At 33.0% G+C, this 20,182-nt stretch overlaps 2 protein-coding genes across 2 annotated transcripts in view; one reads left to right on the forward strand and one right to left on the reverse strand.

The window, feature by feature from the left end:
• LOC145297700 (synaptogyrin-2-like) overlaps window positions 1–11,323 on the reverse strand; it is a 132,811-nt gene extending 121,488 nt beyond the window's left edge. Inside the window, exon 1 of the mRNA XM_080143900.1 lies at window positions 11,166–11,323. Within this exon, the coding sequence (XP_080000026.1) occupies window positions 11,166–11,267 (102 nt within the window). The 5' untranslated portion in view covers window positions 11,268–11,323. The remainder of the gene's footprint in view (window positions 1–11,165) is intronic.
• LOC145297699 (E3 ubiquitin-protein ligase ZNF598-like) overlaps window positions 10,921–20,182 on the forward strand; it is a 44,474-nt gene continuing 35,212 nt past the window's right edge. The window contains exon 1 of the mRNA XM_080143898.1: window positions 10,921–11,808. Coding sequence (XP_080000024.1) covers window positions 11,650–11,808 — 159 coding nt within the window. The 5' untranslated portion in view covers window positions 10,921–11,649. The remainder of the gene's footprint in view (window positions 11,809–20,182) is intronic.

Here is a 20,182-nt window from a genome sequence, read left to right on the forward strand (position 1 = left end):
AAAGGAGAGAGAGAGAGAAAAAAAAGGAGAGAGAGAGAGAGAAAAAAAGGAGAGAGAGAGAGAGAAAAAAAGGAGAGAGAGAGAGAGAAAAAAAAGGAGAGAGAGAGAGAAAAAAAAAGGAGAGAGAGAGAGAGAAAAAAAAGGAGAGAGAGAGAGAGAAAAAAAAGGAGAGAGAGAGAGAGAAAAAAAGGAGAGAGAGAGAGAGAGAAAGGAGAGAGAGAGAGAGAGAAAAAAAAGGAGAGAGAGAGAAAAAAAAAAGGAGAGAGAGAGAGAGAGAAAAAAAAGGAGAGAGAGAGAGAGAGAGAGAAAAAAAAGGAGAGAGAGAGAGAGAGAAAGAGAAAAAAAAAGGAGAGAGAGAGAGAGAGAAACAAAAGGAGAGAGAGAGAGAGAGAAACAAAAGGAGAGAGAGAGAGAGAAAAAAAAGGAGAGAGAGAGAGAAAAAAAAAAGGAGAGAGAGAGAGAGAGAAAAAAAAGGAGAGAGAGAGAGAGAAAAAAAAAGGAGAGAGAGAGAGAGAGAAAAAAAAAGGAGAGAGAGAGAGAGAGAGAAAAAAAAGGAGAGAGAGAGAGAGAGAGAGAGAAAAAAAAGGAGAGAGAGAGAGAGAAAAAAAAAGGAGAGAGAGAGAGAGAGAAAAAAGGAGAGAGAGAGAGAGAGAAAAAAAAAGGAGAGAGAGAGAGAGAGAGAGAAAAAAAGGAGAGAGAGAGAGAAAAAAAGGAGAGAGAGAGAGAGAGAGAAAAAAAGGAGAGAGAGAGAGAGAGAGAAAAAAAAGGAGAGAGAGAGAGAAAAAAAAAAAGGAGAGAGAGAGAGAGAAAAAAAAAGGAGAGAGAGAGAGAGAAAAAAAAGGAGAGAGAGAGAGAGAAAAAAAAAGGAGAGAGAGAGAGAGAGAGAGAGAGAGAAAAAAGGAGAGAGAGAAAAAAAAAGGAGAGAGAGAGAAAAAAAAAGGAGAGAGAGAGAAAAAAAAAGGAGAGAGAGAGAGAAAAAAAAGGAGAGAGAGAGAAAAAAAAAGGAGAGAGAGAGAAAAAAAAAGGAGAGAGAGAGAGAAAAAAAAAGGAGAGAGAGAGAGAAAAAAAAGGAGAGAGAGAGAGAGAAAAAAAAAGGAGAGAGAGAGAGAGAGAAAAAAAAAGGAGAGAGAGAGAGAGAAAAAAAAGGAGAGAGAGAGAAAAAAAAGGAGAGAGAGAGAAAAAAAAGGAGAGAGAGAGAGAAAGAAAAAGGAGAGAGAGAGAGAGAAAGAAAAAGGAGAGAGAGAGAGAGAGAAAGAAAAAGGTGAGAGAGAGAGAAAGAAAAAGGAGAGAGAGAAAGAAAAAGGAGAGAGAGAAAGAAAAAGGAGAGAGAGAGAGAGAGAAAAAAAAGGAGAGAGAGAGAGAGAGAAAAAAAAAGGAGAGAGAGAGAGAGAGAAAAAAAAGGAGAGAGAGAGAGAGAGAAAAAAAGGAGAGAGAGAGAGAGAAAAAAAAGGAGAGAGAGAGAGAGAGAAAAAAAAGGAGAGAGAGAGAGAGAGAAAAAAAAAGGAGAGAGAGAGAGAGAAAAAAAAAGGAGAGAGAGAGAGAGAAAAAAAAAGGAGAGAGAGAGAGAGAGAAAAAAAAGGAGAGAGAGAGAGAGAGAAAAAAAGGAGAGAGAGAGAGAGAGAAAAAAAGGAGAGAGAGAGAGAGAGAAAAAAAAAAGGAGAGAGAGAGAGAGAGAGAAAAAGGAGAGAGAGAGAGAGAGAGAAAAAAAGGAGAGAGAGAGAGAGCAAAAAAAGGAGAGAGAGAGAGAGAGAGAAAAAAAAAAGGGGGAGAGAGAGAGAGAGAAAAAAAAAAGGGGAGAGAGAGAGAGAGAAAAAAAAAAGGGGGAGAGAGAGAGAGAGAGAAAAAAAAGGAGAGAGAGAGAGAAAAAAAAGGAGAGAGAGAGAGAGAGAAAAAAAAAAGGAGAGAGAGAGAGAGAGAGAGAGAGAGAGAGAGAGAGAGAGAGAGAGAGAGAGAAAAAAGGAGAGAGAGAGAGAAAAAAAGGAGAGAGAGAGAGAAAAAAAAGGAGAGAGAGAGAGAAAAAAAAGGAGAGAGAGAGAGAAAAAAAAGGAGAGAGAGAGAGAAAAAAAAAGGAGAGAGAGAGAGAAAAAAAAAGGAGAGAGAGAGAGAAAAAAAAAGGAGAGAGAGAGAGAGAAAAAAAAGGAGAGAGAGAGAGAAAAAAAAAGGAGAGAGAGAGAGAAAAAAAAAGGAGAGAGAGAGAGAAAAAAAAAGGAGAGAGAGAGAAAAAAAAGGAGAGAGAGAGAGAAAAAAAAGGAGAGAGAGAGAGAAAAAAAAGGAGAGAGAGAGAGAAAAAAAGGAGAGAGAGAGAGAAAAAAAGGAGAGAGAGAGAAAAAAAAGGAGAGAGAGAGAGAGAAAGAAAAAGGAGAGAGAGAGAGAGAAAGAAAAAGGAGAGAGAGAGAGAGAAAGAAAAAGGAGAGAGAGAGAGAAAGAAAAGAGGAGAGAGAGAGAGAAAGAAAAAGGAGAGAGAGAGAGAAAGAAAAAGGAGAGAGAGAGAGAAAGAAAAAGGAGAGAGAGAGAGAAAGAAAAAGGAGAGAGAGAGAGAGAGAGAAAGAAAAAGGAGAGAGAGAGAGAGAGAGAAAGAAAAAGGAGAGAGAGAGAGAGAGAGAAAGAAAAAGGAGAGAGAGAGAGAGAGAGGAAAGAAAAGGAGAGAGAGAGAGAGAAAGAAAAAGGAGAGAGAGAGAGAAAGAAAAAGGAGAGAGAGAGAGAAAGAAAAAGGAGAGAGAGAGAGAAAAAAAGGAGAGAGAGAGAGAAAAAAAAGGAGAGAGAGAGAGAAAAAAAAGGAGAGAGAGAGAGAAAAAAAGGAGAGAGAGAGAGAAAAAAAGGAGAGAGAGAGAGAGAAAAAAAAGGAGAGAGAGAGAGAGAAAAAAGGAGAGAGAGAGAGAGAGAGAAAAAAAGGAGAGAGAGAGAGAAAAAAAAGGAGAGAGAGAGAGAAAAAAAAGGAGAGAGAGAGAGAAAAAAAAAGGAGAGAGAGAAAAAAAAGGAGGAGAGAAGGAAAAAAAGGAGAGAGAGAAAAAAAAGGTGAGAGAGAAAAAAAGGTGAGAGAGAAAAAAAAGGTGAGAGAGAAAAAAAAGGTGAGAGATAGAGAGAGAAAAAAGGAGAGAGATAGAGAGAGAAAAAAGGAGAGAGATAGAGAGAGAAAAAAGGAGAGAGATAGAGAGAGAAAAAAGGAGAGAGATAGAGAGAGAAAAAAACAGAGAGATAGAGAGAGAAAAAAGGAGAGAGATAGAGAGAGAAAAAAGGAGAGAGATAGAGAGAGAAAAAAGGAGAGAGATAGAGAGAGAGAAAAAAGGAGAGAGATAGAGAGAGAGAAAAAAGGAGAGAGATAGAGAGAGAGAAAAAAGGAGAGAGATAGAGAGAGAGAAAAAAGGAGAGAGATAGAGAGAGAGAAAAAAGGAGAGAGATAGAGAGAGAAAAAAAGGAGAGAGATAGAGAGAGAAAAAAAGGAGAGAGATAGAGAAAAAAAGGAGAGAGATAGAGAAAAAAAGGAGAGAGATAGAGAAAAAAAGGAGAGAGATAGAGAAAAAAAAGGAGAGAGAGAAAAAAAAAGGAGAGAGAGAAAAAAAAAAGGAGAGAGAGAGAAAAAAAAGGAGAGAGAGAGAAAAAAAAGGAGAGAGAGAAAAAAAAGGAGAGAGAGAAAAAAAGGAGAGAGAGAGAAAAAAAGGAGAGAGAGAGAAAAAAAGAGAGAGAGAAAAAAAAGGAGAGAGAGAGAAAAAAGGAGAGAGAGAGAAAAAAAGGAGAGAGAGAGAGAAAAAAAGGAGAGAGAGAGAAAAAAAGGAGAGAGAGAGAAAAAAAGGAGAGAGAGAGAGAAAAAGGAGAGAGAGAGAGAAAAAGGAGAGAGAGAGAGAAAAAGGAGAGAGAGAGAGAAAAAGGAGAGAGAGAGAGAAAAAGGAGAGAGAGAGAGAAAAAGGAGAGAGAGAGAGAAAAAGGAGAGAGAGAGAGAAAAAGGAGAGAGAGAGAAAGGAGAGAGAGAGAAAGGAGAGAGAGAGAAAGGAGAGAGAGAGAAAGGAGAGAGAGAGAAAGGAGAGAGAGAGAGAGAAAGGAGAGAGAGAGAGAGAGAGAAAGGAGAGAGAGAGAGAGAGAGAAAAAAAAGAAGAAAGAGAGAAAAAAAGGATAGATAGATAGATAGATAGATAGATAGATAGATAGATAGATAGAGGGAAAGGAGAGATGGAGTTGGAGAGAGGTATATGAATAAGTAAACCATCATGTTATTTAAAAATATAATTCAACGCACACAAATGTGTAGCAATGTTTATGTGTTATGTTATCGTATGAAGGCGACGAGATAAGAAAAGAAATCGATTAGTTATCTCAATTTCATAACGAATGAATAATACATAGGTATGTTATAAGTACAATTGGAAACATACTAAAATGCTAATATGTAGACAGTGTGTAGATCAAGATTGAAGGATTAATTAATGACAATAACCTAGCCTGCCTCCGTTATGGATTATATTTGAAGCGATTTTTTTTGAAGGACATCACAAGTTTCAAAACGTTTCGATGCGAAAGATTACAAAATAAAAATAAAATAAAAAGTGCACAGATCCATAAATTCCCTTTTAATTCATTCACTACTACTACTCGAACTCCTATTAAATTAAATACTAAAAACGAGTATTGATTGTAGTAGTAGTATTTATTTCAGCCAGATTCTTATACAAGTAACTGCGCGCACCTGCCACTACATGTTGCAAACATAATCTAAAGTCTCCACTCCCCCACTCAGGACTTGTAGTAGTTGTATTCTTCATTGATGATGATGCTATATATGTAGTACTAGATGTAGCTGCTGCAGTCGGACCCATCATTCCAGTGGTTAAGGAAACTATAGACATTATAATACACCCACATTCTTTTCTAAATACAACGGACAGAAAAAAAGAACATGTTAAACATTTCGCGCGTGATTTATTGATGAAAACGAAATTGATAAAATGATTAATAATTAGTATTTGATTTTAAATCATATGACTTTCAAAGAGACGGTAACAATATGCAATTGCACTCTATACAAATAATTAATCCGTGAATCATTGGAAAGATAAAAAAAAAAAAAAAAGTGTTGAGAAGCAGTAGGAACACTACTAATAATCAAGCTGGGAGAATTTACTTTCACTTTTGTTTAGCCCCCTCCCCGCCTCATTTAACTGGAGTTTTGTTTCTTTAATCAAATAAGATTATATATATATATATATATATATATATATATATATATATATATATATATATATATATATATATACACACACACACACACACACACTCCTGGAGGGAATATTTTTAGCTTCGATTTTTATTTATTTAAAATCTATAAATCTTTTTTACGTAACAATTATTATTATTATTTTATTTATTTATTTTTTTTTAGAAAGTTAATTATGACAACAGTTTAGTTACCAAATCATTTATTCAACCTAATTGTTAAACTAATTCTCTTGTTAATATAAGCTCATTTCCACTACTATTTATTAATCTTATTGGCTGTAAATAGCGCCAAGACATTTCCACTTTTCAAGATATGAACGTTTGCTAAGAATTTCAAAGCCAGATGACGTTTTATTCGACAGTTTGAAGGCTTACAAGGTTCTTTCACGTTTTGAACAGACACGAAGTAATTAACAACTCTTCCTTTTTCGAAAACTATTAACAAGATATTCAAATGGGTTAACTTGTTTACGAAGAAATCGAAATGTATTCTGGTGAATCTAATTTTGTAATCAAATTTATTTTTTAAATGGTAATTTTAAACGTTGTTTTTAGTATTTTACGCAATTGATGCTTAATTTCAACAAATAAGCAATGATAAATAAAAAAAAAAAGAAAAAAAAGTGCATCGCACACGCACACGTAGGCGAGAAACACACGGACACACGAGAATGGGTCACATAATTATTACTTCATTATAGTCATCTCAGTATTATATCGATGATATATATGAAATAGCAATTTCATGTCATTACCGTAAGGACATGACATTATTACTGACATCACGGCCAAATTTACAATTTGATACATTTCGTAGGAAATATATTTAAGAAAAAAGCGGTTATATTGAAGTTTTGGTATTATTATACAAACACCGTGACAGCGTTAGGGTTAGGGTTAGGGGTAGGGTTAATTCGCTGTCACGGTGTTTGTATAGTTTTACCGAAGTTTTTAGCTTTAAGATAGTTGCTAATGAAACAGTATCTTAACTTAATTAGTTTAAGTTTTATAACAATCTCTTTTTATTAATAATTTATCACATAATTACTACGGTCTTGTTTGGTTAATAAATTATTAATTGAACCAAATCGTTGTAAAATGATTTGATTACGATAATGGTGTCTCAATGGAAGCTATTTTAAAGCTGAAAACTTCAAAATAACCGAAAAAGTTTTTTTTTTTTCTTTTGCATTTGCGAACACATATTTCAATAGAAATAATTATCACAACACTTCATCTAAATTTATGTTTGCTTTAAAAATAAGTCAGGAAAAAAAAAATAAGTCAGGAAAAAAAGTGAAATCGAGACATGACTACTCGATAATAAAATAATAAAAAATTAATAATGATAAAATAATAATAAATAAATAACTTGTGGGACCTGTGGAAATTCTGCAGTGGACTCTTACATATGTAATACTGATGTTGGCATTCTGTGGATGTTCAGCGTAAATGGAGACGCCCTAATATTATTGTAGCTCTTTTGGTAAAACTGCAAAAATATTTACCTAAGCTAGCAGGGACACCCGGCGCAGCCTGGTTGTAAAATATGCTTTTAAATATGATATTCTAATCTATGCAGATTTCGTATATATTATTATAGAGTCAATTTTCTATCGATTCTTATACTATAAAGTTGTGATTTCAATATATATATATATATATATATATATATATATATATATATATATATATATATAAACCGAGTTCCTTCAGTTATAATCGAAACCGAAACCAAAACTTATGAAAAATTGTTGATAAAATTATTTATTACAAGAAATGGAAGGTCATAACAATTAAACATTCACTTGGAAGAAAAAAGATGCAAGCGTGACACAAAATAACACATACGCTATCGTATTAACATATAGATGATGATAATAATAATAATAATAATAATAAATAAATAAATAAATAAATAAACAATTTAAAGTGATATTTATTTATTTTAAATTTTTCGAACGAAACTTTGGACGCAACAATTAAATTATTGAATTGCTGGGTCCAAAGTATTATCATGACAATAATTTGCCCAGAAACCCAAAAATAAAAGTTTCTTTTATGGAAGAAACTGCAATTAAATCGACTTGTTACTGTTTCCTACCACACACACTCGCACGCGTGTATATAGAGAGAACTTGAATACCTACTAGACACTATATTCGACTGTTTAAGGTCTCTCTCTACAGGGGTTTGTCAGAACAACCTGGCACGAGGCTACTTCCCACTACAAGTAAATCCTGACTAAATATTCCAAATAGCATAGTATTTCGTTGCTCAAATAAGCTCTTCTCGGTATGGCTAACCCAAGGAATAGTGAACTTTCTCCAAGTGATGTTAACTCAAGTAACAGTATAAAGCTGGATACTTCACCAGACTAGATGAATTCTTGTCCTGAGATCCAGTAATACCAAGAGACCACTAGAAAGGTAACAATCAAGATGAGGAAAAAAATGTTCTCAACTCCTTCACTAACTCAGTGTTTGAACAGTAAAGGACAATTTTACTGGAATATTCGATGTATCTCATACAGAGATCAAGTGTTACCCCCAGGAAGATGGTGTGGCACTGGATTTCTGAAAACTTCGACTAAAGTAAAATAAACGAAAGAAATAACGACAGACTTCTCCATCGGATATCGAAATAATTACACTTAAGTGATTGTAAGCACGCGATCGCAAAGTGTGATATCTGTTCCGATACTACACTTTTTTCAGTTTTCGTTAATGAGAGATCTTTCTAGACCGAGGCAATTTTTATTTTTGTTACAATCCAGACTATCCCTAACTAGATTTTCCCAACATTAAAAACTGATTTCGTGCCTAACTTTTCTCTCGTCTGGATGCAAATAAATATATGGACTAGTCCAACATTCAAGTTCAGATCAAAGTGTAGTTTCTGTTCTATTCTTGGCAGGAAGAAGGAAAATTAGAGTTCCTTCTTGACTAAGGAGAGTTAAAAAAAATGTTATTTCAAATCTATTGTGTTTTCTGTTGAGTAGCTAACAGAGTAACCCAGTAACCCACGCATTTAAAATTGACCTTGTATCTAACTTTACCCTCCCCGGGATTCATAGACAAACATTCTGTCTGAATATTATGGCTAGAAATTAAGTGTAGTATGTTAGTTATTAAGAGATTATTTGGGAGGATGGGGGGGGGGGACTGTGTCACCTGAATGATCCTCATTTGTGAGGGAATATCGACGGAACTAGATCGGTATTTTTGTATGTATCCGAGAACAATATCATTTGTAAATTATGTTTGTTTGCTTCTGTATTTAATAAAAAATCATTTAATAAAAAAAAATATTGTTTTCTAATATTGTTTCAATTTAATTTTATTACGTCAATTTTAATAGTTACATCGGCAAATGTGTATTTCAGCGGCGTAAAATATTTGACAGACAAAAATTTATAAAAATTATTTGTTTTTTTTATATAAAACACATTATTAGACCCTAAGGCTGAAATAAAACCCGAAAAAATTTAATTTTTATTATTTTTTTCAACATTTTTTTATTAGACTAAATGTACGACAATCGAAGTCGCCAACTTGTTTTGAAAATTTGGCCTTTTTAAGAATTGCAAGACTGGCCTTTTTGAGGCCAAATTTTGCCTTTTTACGCTCTTGCATGGACCATGGTTCCACGTACAAAAATACCAAATTTGGCCTCAAAAATGCTAATTTGGCGAGCCAAATGAGAATAGTAGTCCGACGGACTACTATTCTCATTTTCACAACATTTCGGTCGATGTAACCTCCGACCTTCTTCAGGTGTAATAATATAATGGCGAACTCGGAAATTTGAACGGAATTTCGAACGTTGTTCTTGTTTCATCAATCATGATGAGTAGATAGAGGTCCTAAGTAATTAATTCGCAATTGTATTTTTCGATCGCCCACACCGAGAATTGAACCTTCAAAATTCAAGAGAATATCACTTTTACCATTGATTTTTCGTAGAACTCTAACCACTGCGCCACGGGTCCTTCTTGCAGACGTTGTGAAAATGACACTCAAGATGAGAATACTAGTCCGATGAATCCAAATACGGGTTTGCTTTTGTTAGGAATTTTCTTTTTCCACAAATATTTTAATTTATTTATTATTAAACTAAAATAAAAAACCCTATTATGTGATCGTTCATCACGTGCGTGTTTTTCTTGCGCGACTTACATATTTCGTTGCTCAGGTCTACTTATTGAATTAATGCAATAGCGTGAAATAAAACGAACTTAAAAAAAATCATTAAAAAATTTACTTCATGTCAAATACGGACTGTGCTATGTTTTAGACAAAATTTTCAAGTTAGATTCAATTTTTACGATATCTTTTGTTTATTAAATGGTTAGGTGCAAATTCCCTTATTTTGTCCTTTAGTCCTCACATTCCAGGAACGATGTTTCTGGCAAAGAAGGAAGAATTGCCGTTTTCTGTGTCAGAATCTATTCCATCTAACACTTATTGTTGGCAAGTTTTTGACCTTGAAATATTATGTTTTTTAAATCTTACTTCAAGTGGCTCCATGCCCTGTCTGGAACGATTTCCGTAAAACGCCCTTCATTCTCCGTGTTATGAATGGATTTCTAAATAATAACGTTATTATTTCAGCACGTTCGTATTTTTCTCAAGTACAAAAATTAACGTATTTATGAAATTAAATCCCCTATAAAGCAATTTCGTTTCTTCATAAACAAATCAACCGTTTTTTTTTTTTTTGTCTTTTTTAAGAGAAAAAAAACAGTTACTTAGTGATCTTTCCAAATGTGATCGCCTTTAAACTGCCTAAAAGAAAGCCATTTCTGGCTTTAAAATTCTTAGGAAATTCTCACGTTTTAAAAAGGGTTTTGGAAACATGCAATAATTCTATTTACTTAACACAACCTTATTAATTTAATAACTAAACAATATCGCAACAATTTAATTTGACTTTCAAAATACTATTTCTAACATCAAAAACAAAAAAAGGTGAAAAGATATAAACTTAAAGAAAATGAAAGTGAAAATGCTCCTTTCTAAGCAATCTCGAATAGGTATTATTAATTTGTTATAAATACGTTATATTTTTATAATTAAATTAGTTGAACCCAGTGAAGGGAGAAATTAGATGAGAGAGAGAGAGAAAGAGAGAGAGAAAGAGAGAGCGATGTAAAACGGGGGAGGGGGGGGGAGAACGAACATCCATACGTTATAGTGAAAAAATTAAGATAAAAAAATATTTATTAAAATTAATATAAATTAATTTATCAAATTTGACTTTTTTTTTTAAAAAAAAACACTTTTCTAGCAGACGCCACAACAGTTGAAATCAACATGATTAATGACACGGGCGTATTTTTCACATGATCGCAAACCTGACTACAACAAATAACATGTTTTTTTTGTTATTTAGGTTTTCATTTATCAGTCAGAGTTTTAAAATCGTTAAAAAAAAAAAAATTAATTAATTAACAAAAATATTCGATGGTAGATGGTTTTAGCGTCGCCGTAAAATTCAACTGCTTTATCAACAAGTTAAATGACTTAAACATGTCCATACCAACAAGAAACAAAAAGAAACGTTTTTTTTTTTTAATCAATTAAACTAATGGTTTAAATAAAGATCACAATGAAGTTTTGATATTTAAGTATTATTATTATATAAAAAAGAAATAAATAAAAACAATATACATGGCCTTTTCAAATCAAACAAATCCGATATAAAAGGGGTGGGGGCGTTTAAAAATAGCTTCACTGTTGCTTTACAGAAACCCCACTTGTTGGGCTATCCCAATAAACTGGGGGATCAATTTACAACTGGTTAACGTTATAGATCCGACCCCCAGTTTGTAGCCATTTCCATCGAATAGCTTATAATGGAGGAATACCTATAATACAGGAGTTTGAAAAATGCGATGTAAGAGTCGGCGATTGGGTCGCGATAAGATTGTTTGCAACAGAAAGTGAATTACATACCCAGCTTATGATACGAATGATCACTTGTGGTCTTTGGAAAAAGAGCACAGGATCAAATGACACTCCAGCTTTGCCAGCTCCATAAGCTCCTCCACTGGACATCTTGAAAATTTCTACAACTATGATAATCAAACGTGACGTCAGCACTTATGTGCTATAAATTATATCTTCAAAACGAGACAGAATAGTATTCTTAACATTTTCGCATGCTGATACACAAACAGAGGCTAATTTTTATAACTGTTTGAGATTATTTTTAGTTTTAAGTAAAAAATTTCTAAAATAAAAAAACATTCATTTTCGGCTAATTTCGGTTCGAGAAAATCGCGGGAGTCGTGATGTTTCACACATCTTCGTGACGTAGTACACAAAACTTGCAACATGATGTCCTAATCGAGGTGTGTGGAGCTGGAAACGTTTTGAAGTTTGTTTCTGGTGAAATAACTTGTTGGTTTTTCTTCCTGTCGGTCCGGGCCGAGACAAAATGGAACCAGAAGACAATATTTGCGTTGTCTGCAGCGATGATATGTCCATATTGGCAATCGGTGTGTGTGATCACCCGATTTGTTACAAGTGTTCAACGCGGATGAGGGTTTTATGTATGGAAAAATATTGTCCCACATGCCGTTCTGATCTACCCCAGGTGAGCTTGCTTATTTTCAATTGTACACGCATTCAACAGCGCAATCTTGGTTGAAAATAAATAAATAACTTTATTTTTCACGTAAAATTAATGATTTTTATTTATTTTTTTATTTAAATAACTTCTTTCATATTGCGATCTTAATCGTTCAAATTTGAACGCTGGATTATTGCATTTTTTAAAACGTTATTTTAAGATTAGAAATTTATTTTTATTTTATTTTATTTTTTTATTTACGTTGGAGTCACCACTTATCAAGGCCCAGAGGCCACTCGAGGATAAGGGTTAAAGAGTGTACAGTGGCCAAAAGGACAGTATCATAGTAATCGTTAGAAGTGTAAGTTTGGTAAAATTGGATTACTTAAGGGGAACGGCTCATCAAGAACTTATTTTGCTAAAATATTATTAATTCGTAAAAATATAAAAATTCTAATTATATTAAATTTAAAAAATTAATTATGAAAATTATGTTAAAAAAAATGATTAATCATAATTAATTAAGTTATAAAAACGTAAGGATATTCATAATTTTATAAATATAAACAAACTAAACGTCATAAAAAATTCTTAAAGGAAAAAAACGTTTATTTTATTTTTTTTTATTCTAACCGTAGAGACCTATAGTGACTATAACCTATATATGTATATTACGCTTTGTTTAATATATATATATATATATATATATATATATATATATATATATATAGATTTGTGGAAAAAAAATAGTTTCCTTTTTGGAGATAAGGACGAAGGCAAGAAAAAATAGGTTAGATGAATTAATCTGAAATAAAAACAACAACAAAAAAAAAAAAAAAAAAAGATTTTGTGTATTAACTTATTTTAAAGTTTTTAATTAAAAATAAAGGCGGTCGCGTTAGAACGGAGCACGAAATAACGGTCAAATTGGAGCCTAGGTAATCTCCCCCAAATCGAAAATTAAACAAAATATTGGTAGATTACATTTACGCATGATCGGTGACATTTATTGAATGCTTTTCTTGTAATATTTTGTTAAATTTTCGATTTTTGAGCGATTATCGAGGCTCGACTATGGCCACCATTTTGTTTGACGACACTACTTTTCACTTGTTAACTTTTTTTCTATTCATTTGGATTCACGTCTTAATCTTTTCATGCCATAAAAAATTTATGCAGAATACGGACCATGTTATTTTTAGATAGGATTAAATTTTTACTTTGAGTTATTGAACCGTTCTGAAATAATAACGTTATCATTTAGAAAGCCAGTCTTAACATGGAGAGGGTGTTTGTAACTCTGTGCTTTCACCTAACAAGCCTTCGGAACAAGATCAACGTGTAGTATCTGTTCTTCAGATGCGACACTTCAATTTCTTGTTCTCTGTTAGTGGGGGAGAAATCATTCGCGACTGAGACAATTTTTATTTTCTCCATATTAAAAAAATGACCCTGATGTCTAACTCTGCCCTCATGAGAGGCAAAGTAAATAGGAACAATTTAATAAAAAAAAAAAGCTATCGTAAAACTTTAATTTAACTTGTCAATAAGTGCATGCACCTTGCAATTGCATAGGTGTGTCAGAAATTTCGTGAAAATAAATGCAATCTTACTTGTTTTCCGTCTTAAGATTTTCCTTTAAAATGACGACTTTAGGTTTTCGGGTATGTTGAAATCGCAGTTAAATTTTCCGCAAATAAGTAATTTTTCGGATATTTCCTTATGTTAAAAGTGGTGGCGTATGTATTTGTGGAAAATTTAAATGCGATATTCGTTTTCAGCATACCCTAAAACATCCAACGGTCGTCATTTTTTAAGGAAAATGTGAAAGCCAAGTAAAAATTTACCAAATTTTTAGGCTACCTTTTTTGTTCATTAAATTGTTACAGAATACTTAAAACTAAAAAGTCCCTTCCCCCTCCGCATGTTAAGAATGAGTTTCTAAATAATAACGTTATTATTTCGGCACGACCCGTATTCTGTATAAGTACCAGTCTTTTTCTTTGTATATTTGTCTAATTTTCTTTATTAATCTACCAAATTGTAATATAAGTATATTTGACGTAAACCATCTGAATGCAGGAGATATATGTTGCCACTCTAAATCTTAAGTAGATAGATTAGTTACTTACATAATCAACCATCTGTGATTTAAAAATAGGTTTGATAAAAGAAAAGTGCCACATGTCCATTGTTATGTCTTAAGGTTGTGCAATCTCTTCGACTTTAAAATAAGATTTTCAATTTTTTTTTATCTTAGAATTAAATTCATAACAAAATAGTCGTTTTTTTTGTTTGTTTTTTTTTGGTGTTTTAATTTTTTTTTTTTCTTGCGTTTTGTTTAACGAAAAAAAAAATATTCGTGGAAATCTTATAAAGAAAAGAAAAACAAAACAAACAAAACAATCTGGATCTCAAAATTATTTAGATTTTTATCACCACTTTTCGCTTGTGTCTGTAGTTTTTTCTCGTCTCTGCACATTATTATTTATTCAGTGCTTATGCAGAGAAAATAGTTATTTTTAATTTTTTTTTATATAATATTTTCAAATTAATTCAAGTTTTACGATATCTTTCTATTAAATTGTCAGGTGAAAGTACAGATTAGTTACAAAACACCCTCCCTATGTTAAGAATAGATTTCTAAATAACGTTGTTTCAGAGCAACTTTTCTGCACAAAAACTATATATATATATATATATATATATATATATATATATATATATATATATGTTAGAAGCTCCGACTGTCGTTTGGGCGATCGGGTTTATATCCTGGCTTGAGGTAGTTGCTTGTCTAGCCGCACTGATGATGGATGAGCTGTGAAACAACGAAACAAACACTAATGTATGTGGATAATCAGAATTTTTGTAGGAATTTTTGACACCCCTAACACGAAACTGCGAATAAAATATAAAAATCTCGTAATTTCTCTTTTAAAAGTGGGTTGTTTATTTTCTTCATGGATTATACTTCCAAAATGAACTATTAAAGTTGTTTTAAAAATAATAGAAATATTTTATTTTTATTTTTTAAAAAACAGTAATGAAATTAATTGAATTTTACGAGCTCAGTATTTTTCAATTTTTAAATTTTAAAAATCTATCAAAATTTTTCTATTGATTCAATTTTTACGATATTTTCAGTGTCAATGTGAAATTTTATGCTCTTTTCAATAAACCGAATATAATATTTTAGCCAAACGTTTCTTTTTAATTCACGCCCCCCCCCCATTTTCAAGTGTCTATTAAAAAGTAAATAATTTACTCACCAAAGTTTTATATATCACAAATTGAAGATAAAAGGTCAATAAATAATATATTCAAATTTAAAAAAAAAAAGTAGTGTTTTTTTTTTTTTTTTAGAAATTTACCTGTAAAGTCCGAAGTTTAAAACCATTTTTATTTTTTTTTAACCACGTTGTTTTTTTTTAAAATGAAACCTTGGTCCTAGCTCCTTTAATTTTCAATTAAAAAAAAATTAGGGCTTGAATTACATTTTTCGAGGAGTTATAAACTTGGAAAGACGGGGTGGAATTATTCAATATTTTTCACGAAATTTCTGACACACCTAATATAGCACTGTTTCGCTGTTTCACAGCTCATCGGTGGCAGTTAGACAAGCAACTACCTCAAGCCAGGATCGAACCCGATATCACCCAAACGACAGTCGGAGCTTCTAACCGTTGCGCTATGTGGCTGCTGCTATGCGGGCAGTGAATTAACAATGTTTTGACATTGTCCAAAGTACCTAAGCTCAATTTGTTTACACAAAAAGTATCGCTTCGTACGCTAATGGTAATTCATATATCACTTTCCAAATGCTCAATCTAAGATAGGGAGCATTGTTTTGGTTTTAGCGATATGTTTTGAATGAATTCAATTATTTACGAAAGTGCATTTTTACCTAAATGCGAGTTGGGAATAATTTTCCCTTTCAACCAATTCGGTACTCCCACATGGGGAGTGGTTATTTTTAAAATGTAATTATCCACTGACACGTGTTTTGTCGTCTACGACTCATTAATCGATTATATATTGGGTTGGGCGCGTGTCTTGAATTCCCCCTATAGTATTCTTGAAGTTTGTCAAAATTTGACGAGATTATTTTTAGAATTTTGAATAATTTTAGGTATTCCTTTTTTGTTTCTGTTTTTTTTTTCTTTCAAAATTTATTAATAAAATTATTAGAACTTCACTTTTGACAAACTTCAAGAATTAGATGGAGTTATCTCCCTTGCCCCCTCTCTTAGCCAAGATGGCTGCGTCACAGTTCTCACTAAAATTTGATTTTCCTCTGTAAAACAAAACAAACAAAAAAATGAGGTAATATTGGCAAACAAGAAATGGTCTCTTCTAAGTAATGATTATCTTCCTCTCAGATAACGTGAACCCCCCCATTCCCCATGTTAAGAATGGCTTTCTTGTTTGTGTGATCATATCTAATTATCCAGCCAAATGGACAGCAGAAACTGGAAGTCAAAAAGAGCAGACACTCGAATATAACCAGAAAATTATCAAAACTTCACGTCTGTGTTTCTCACATTAGCATAATTTTGATAATTGCAAATTGAATTATATTTTTATTTACTGTTAATCAATTATTTATTGATAATGAAAAATTAAAAGAATGCAATCTAAAATAAAACTAAAAAAAAGACGGTGTTTTTTTTAAATTTTTTTTTTTTTTTACAATAGCCAAGAAAATTAAAGAGTTAAAAGAAAGATAAAAAAAACGAAACAAAAAAAAAAACAACAAATAAATATTACCAAAGGCAAGCTTTTACTTATCTGGATAAGTTTTTTTTTTTTTTTTTTTTTTTTTTTGCATTTTAACTTATTTTCAAACGTTTATTTACTTTGAAACAATAATAATGTTTATTAATATAAAAAAAAATGGCAATTTTTATAACACTCATTCAGACTCTCAATAATTGCTTAAAAATCGAAAATTAAACAAAATACAGGAAGAATATTACATTTTCATACAATTAGTAAGATTTATTCGATGGGTTTCTACTAGTATTTTAATTACCGATTTTTGAGCGATTATCAAAGGTCAACATGACTGTAACGAGACTACCATTTTTTTTTTTTCGTTCTAAGTCAGCAAACTTGACACTACTTTTGTTTCAAAGTAAATAAACGCTATAAAATAGGTTAGAAAAAAAATATTTATGTAGGTAGGTATTAGAGTAACTTGCATTTGCTAACATTCATTTTTGGGACTGTCTCAACTAAAGTTAAATTAAGAAATTGTCAAAATTTAAATAAACCTTAAAAAATGACTTATTGCCTTGAAAAAATTCGGGCGTGTTTGTAATTAAAACAAACTGTTTTGTATTATTTAGATTCTTTAGAATCCTCTAAAGTTTCATTTTCAAAATGTTTCGGTTGATTTAACCTCCGACCTTCTTTATGAGCATTTTGTTAAACTTGAAAATATGTCATATTATTTGGATTTATCGAACTACTGTTCTCATCTTGAGTGTCGTTTTCACAATGTTTCGGTCGACGTAACCTCCAACCTTTTTCAGGTGTATCTTGTTGAACTCGGGAATTTTGACAGAATTTCGAGCGGAACCCTTTATTTACTTCACGGGGGTAGCGGGCTCTTGTTCTGTCAGCCATGATTGGATAGAGGTCCTAAGTAATTTGCAATTGTATTTTTCGGTCGCCCACACTGAGGATTGAACCTGTGGATAGAGTACTTGGAAAAATCGATTGTAAAAAGTGATATTCTCCTGAAGGTTCAATCCTCAGTGTGGGCGACCAAAAAATACAATTGCGAATTACTTGGGGCTTCTATCCAGTCATGGCTAACAGAACAAGAGCACATTACCTCCGTGAAATAAATAAAGGGTTCCGTTTGGAATTCCATCAAAATTCCTGAGTTCCAACAGAAACATTCTCGAGTTTGACGAGATACACCTGAAGAAGGTCAGAGGTTACATCGACTGAAACGTGAAAATCACACTCAAGATGAGAACAGTAGAATCCATGTACAAAGCTTTTTTCTTGGAACTGCACACCTGTGAAACTCTCCATTTACTTGCTTTCCGGCTGACTATAATATGGTTGTCTTCAAGTCCAATGTAAACAAGTTCTTAATGAGCCGTTTCCCTTAAGTAATCCAATTTACCAAATTTCCACTACTAACGATTACTACGTCACTGTCCCATTGACCACTGTACACTTATTAACCTTTATCTTTGAGTGGCCTTTGGGTCTTGATAAGTGGTGATTCCTTTGTTAAAAAAAAAAAATACGAATAACCAATCCTCATCTCAAAAATTCAGAAACGTCATTGAAAATATGTACGGAATTTTGAGTAGCACCTTCTTTATTTAGTCCATGGAGGTAGTTTTAAGTCTTTAAGAGTATATCTGAGAAAACTGACCTCATCCTGTCTGCTCATCCTTCGGCTAACATTCACATTTACGGTGACTTCAATGTCCATAATGTGGAATAGCTGACCCACTCAAATAAGACAGATAATTAGGGGAGGTTCTGTTATGATTTTGCCATTGCCTATGACCTCACTCAGATTGTTCACGAACCCACCCGTGTGACTGATACTACCAGTCAGTATGCAAGCCTTCTAGACCTTTTTCTCACAACTTCCCCTAAGCTATGTTCATGTTCCGTTCTATCTCCCCTGGGATCCTCCAACCACTCCGTCATATCAGTTAAGATAAAAATGAAATACAGTAAGTCTTCAGATGTACCTCTCCACCATACTGTATATCGATACTCTATGGCTGACTGGGATAGCTTCCATACATTCATATCTGATCTACCTCTGCATTCCATGTTTAAAAAGGATGTGTCCTCTATAATATCAGACCTGACTGAATGGTTAATTGTAGGCATAAACCGATTCATACCATCCAAAAAATTCCAACAAAAACCTAACAGCCAGCCATGGTTCTCCTCAGAATGTACTGCTGCCATTGCGCACAGAAATCACTTTTTCCATAGCTACCATCGTAATAGATGTACTGAGACTAAAGCTGCTTTCAGGACTGCCAGCAACCACTGTAAAAGAGTAATAAAAAATGCAAGAGAGCTATATGCTCAGTCCATTAAATCCAAAGTAGCTGAGCAGCAGCTTGGTTTCCATCAGTTTTGGCAAATAGCAAACGGGATTCTGAACAGAAGCGTGCATTCTCAGGGCTCTATGGACAAATTTATCTTTAGTTGACCTTTGACAAGTAAATATTTTCGTTTACTAGTCAAACCCACATGATTTTTGGAATATGACATATTCGTTCTGTGACGATTATGTACATAATGTTTTTTTTTCTGTAGTTTTTTAGTAAATGTAATTCCAAATATACATCAAATTTTATGTTGATACTTGAAGATATAAACATTCTAATTTCTTCAGATGTTTTTTTAAACAGCCTTTGTTAAAAAAGGAATATTGATTGTTCTTTTAAACTTTTATTGTTTAAATAATTTAACTTTGTTCATTTTATTAAAATAAAAAGTTGAAAAGATATTTTCACTCGGTAGTGTGCTTTGAAAGATTGTCAGTGAAAGAAATACAATCGCCAAAAGATAAGTTTCATTATTTCTAGTCGCCACTTTGAAAAATCACTCGCAAATGCAACTGTTTCACTCGCAATGTAGAGCCCTGGTTCTATTCCAACCATCATCAATGGACCTGAGGTCATCTCATCAGCATCAGACAAGGCCAAACTATTTGCCAAGAACTTTGCAGCTAACTCTACCCTCTGCGACGAAGGCCATCAACTCTCCATATTTCCTCCTACAACAGACAACACACTATGCAACATACAAATATGTGCGTGAGGTCGCCAAGCTAATCAAGAACCTTGATTCCAGTAAAGCAACTGGCCCAGACGGCATTCCTAGTGTTGAAAAAGCTTCGACCAGAACTTGCCCTCATACTTACAAAACTGTTTAAGCGTTACCTTAAGGAGAAGTGCTTTCCAACACCCTGGAAAACATTGTCAGTATTCCCTGTATTTAAGAACTCAGGTGATAAGTCATCTCCCTCTCGGTACAGACCAATAAGTCTCTTGTGTGTCATGAGTAAGTTGCTGGAATCCATATTGAATAAAGAAGTAGTCAACCACCTCAGCAGAAATAACCTCCTTAGTGACATGCAATATGGTTTCCGTTCTGCTAGGTCTACAGCTCTGTGCTAACGGTTATATCCCATAGGATTAGTGAATCTCTTGACAAAGGCTTCCTTTCTAGGGCAATTGCTCGACATATAAAACGCCTTCGATAAGGTATGGCACCTACTTCACAAGATTTCCAGCTACGGTATAACTGGAAATGTTTTCTCAATAATTAAATCATTTCTCTCCGATAGGCTCATAAGATTGATGGGCAGCAATCAGAGGCCCACAGTATTAATGCTGGA

This window comes from Euprymna scolopes, chromosome 18 (genome assembly GCF_053919585.1).
Source record: "Euprymna scolopes isolate OS-2025 chromosome 18, ASM5391958v1, whole genome shotgun sequence".
Lineage (NCBI taxonomy): Eukaryota > Metazoa > Mollusca > Cephalopoda > Sepiida > Sepiolidae > Euprymna > Euprymna scolopes.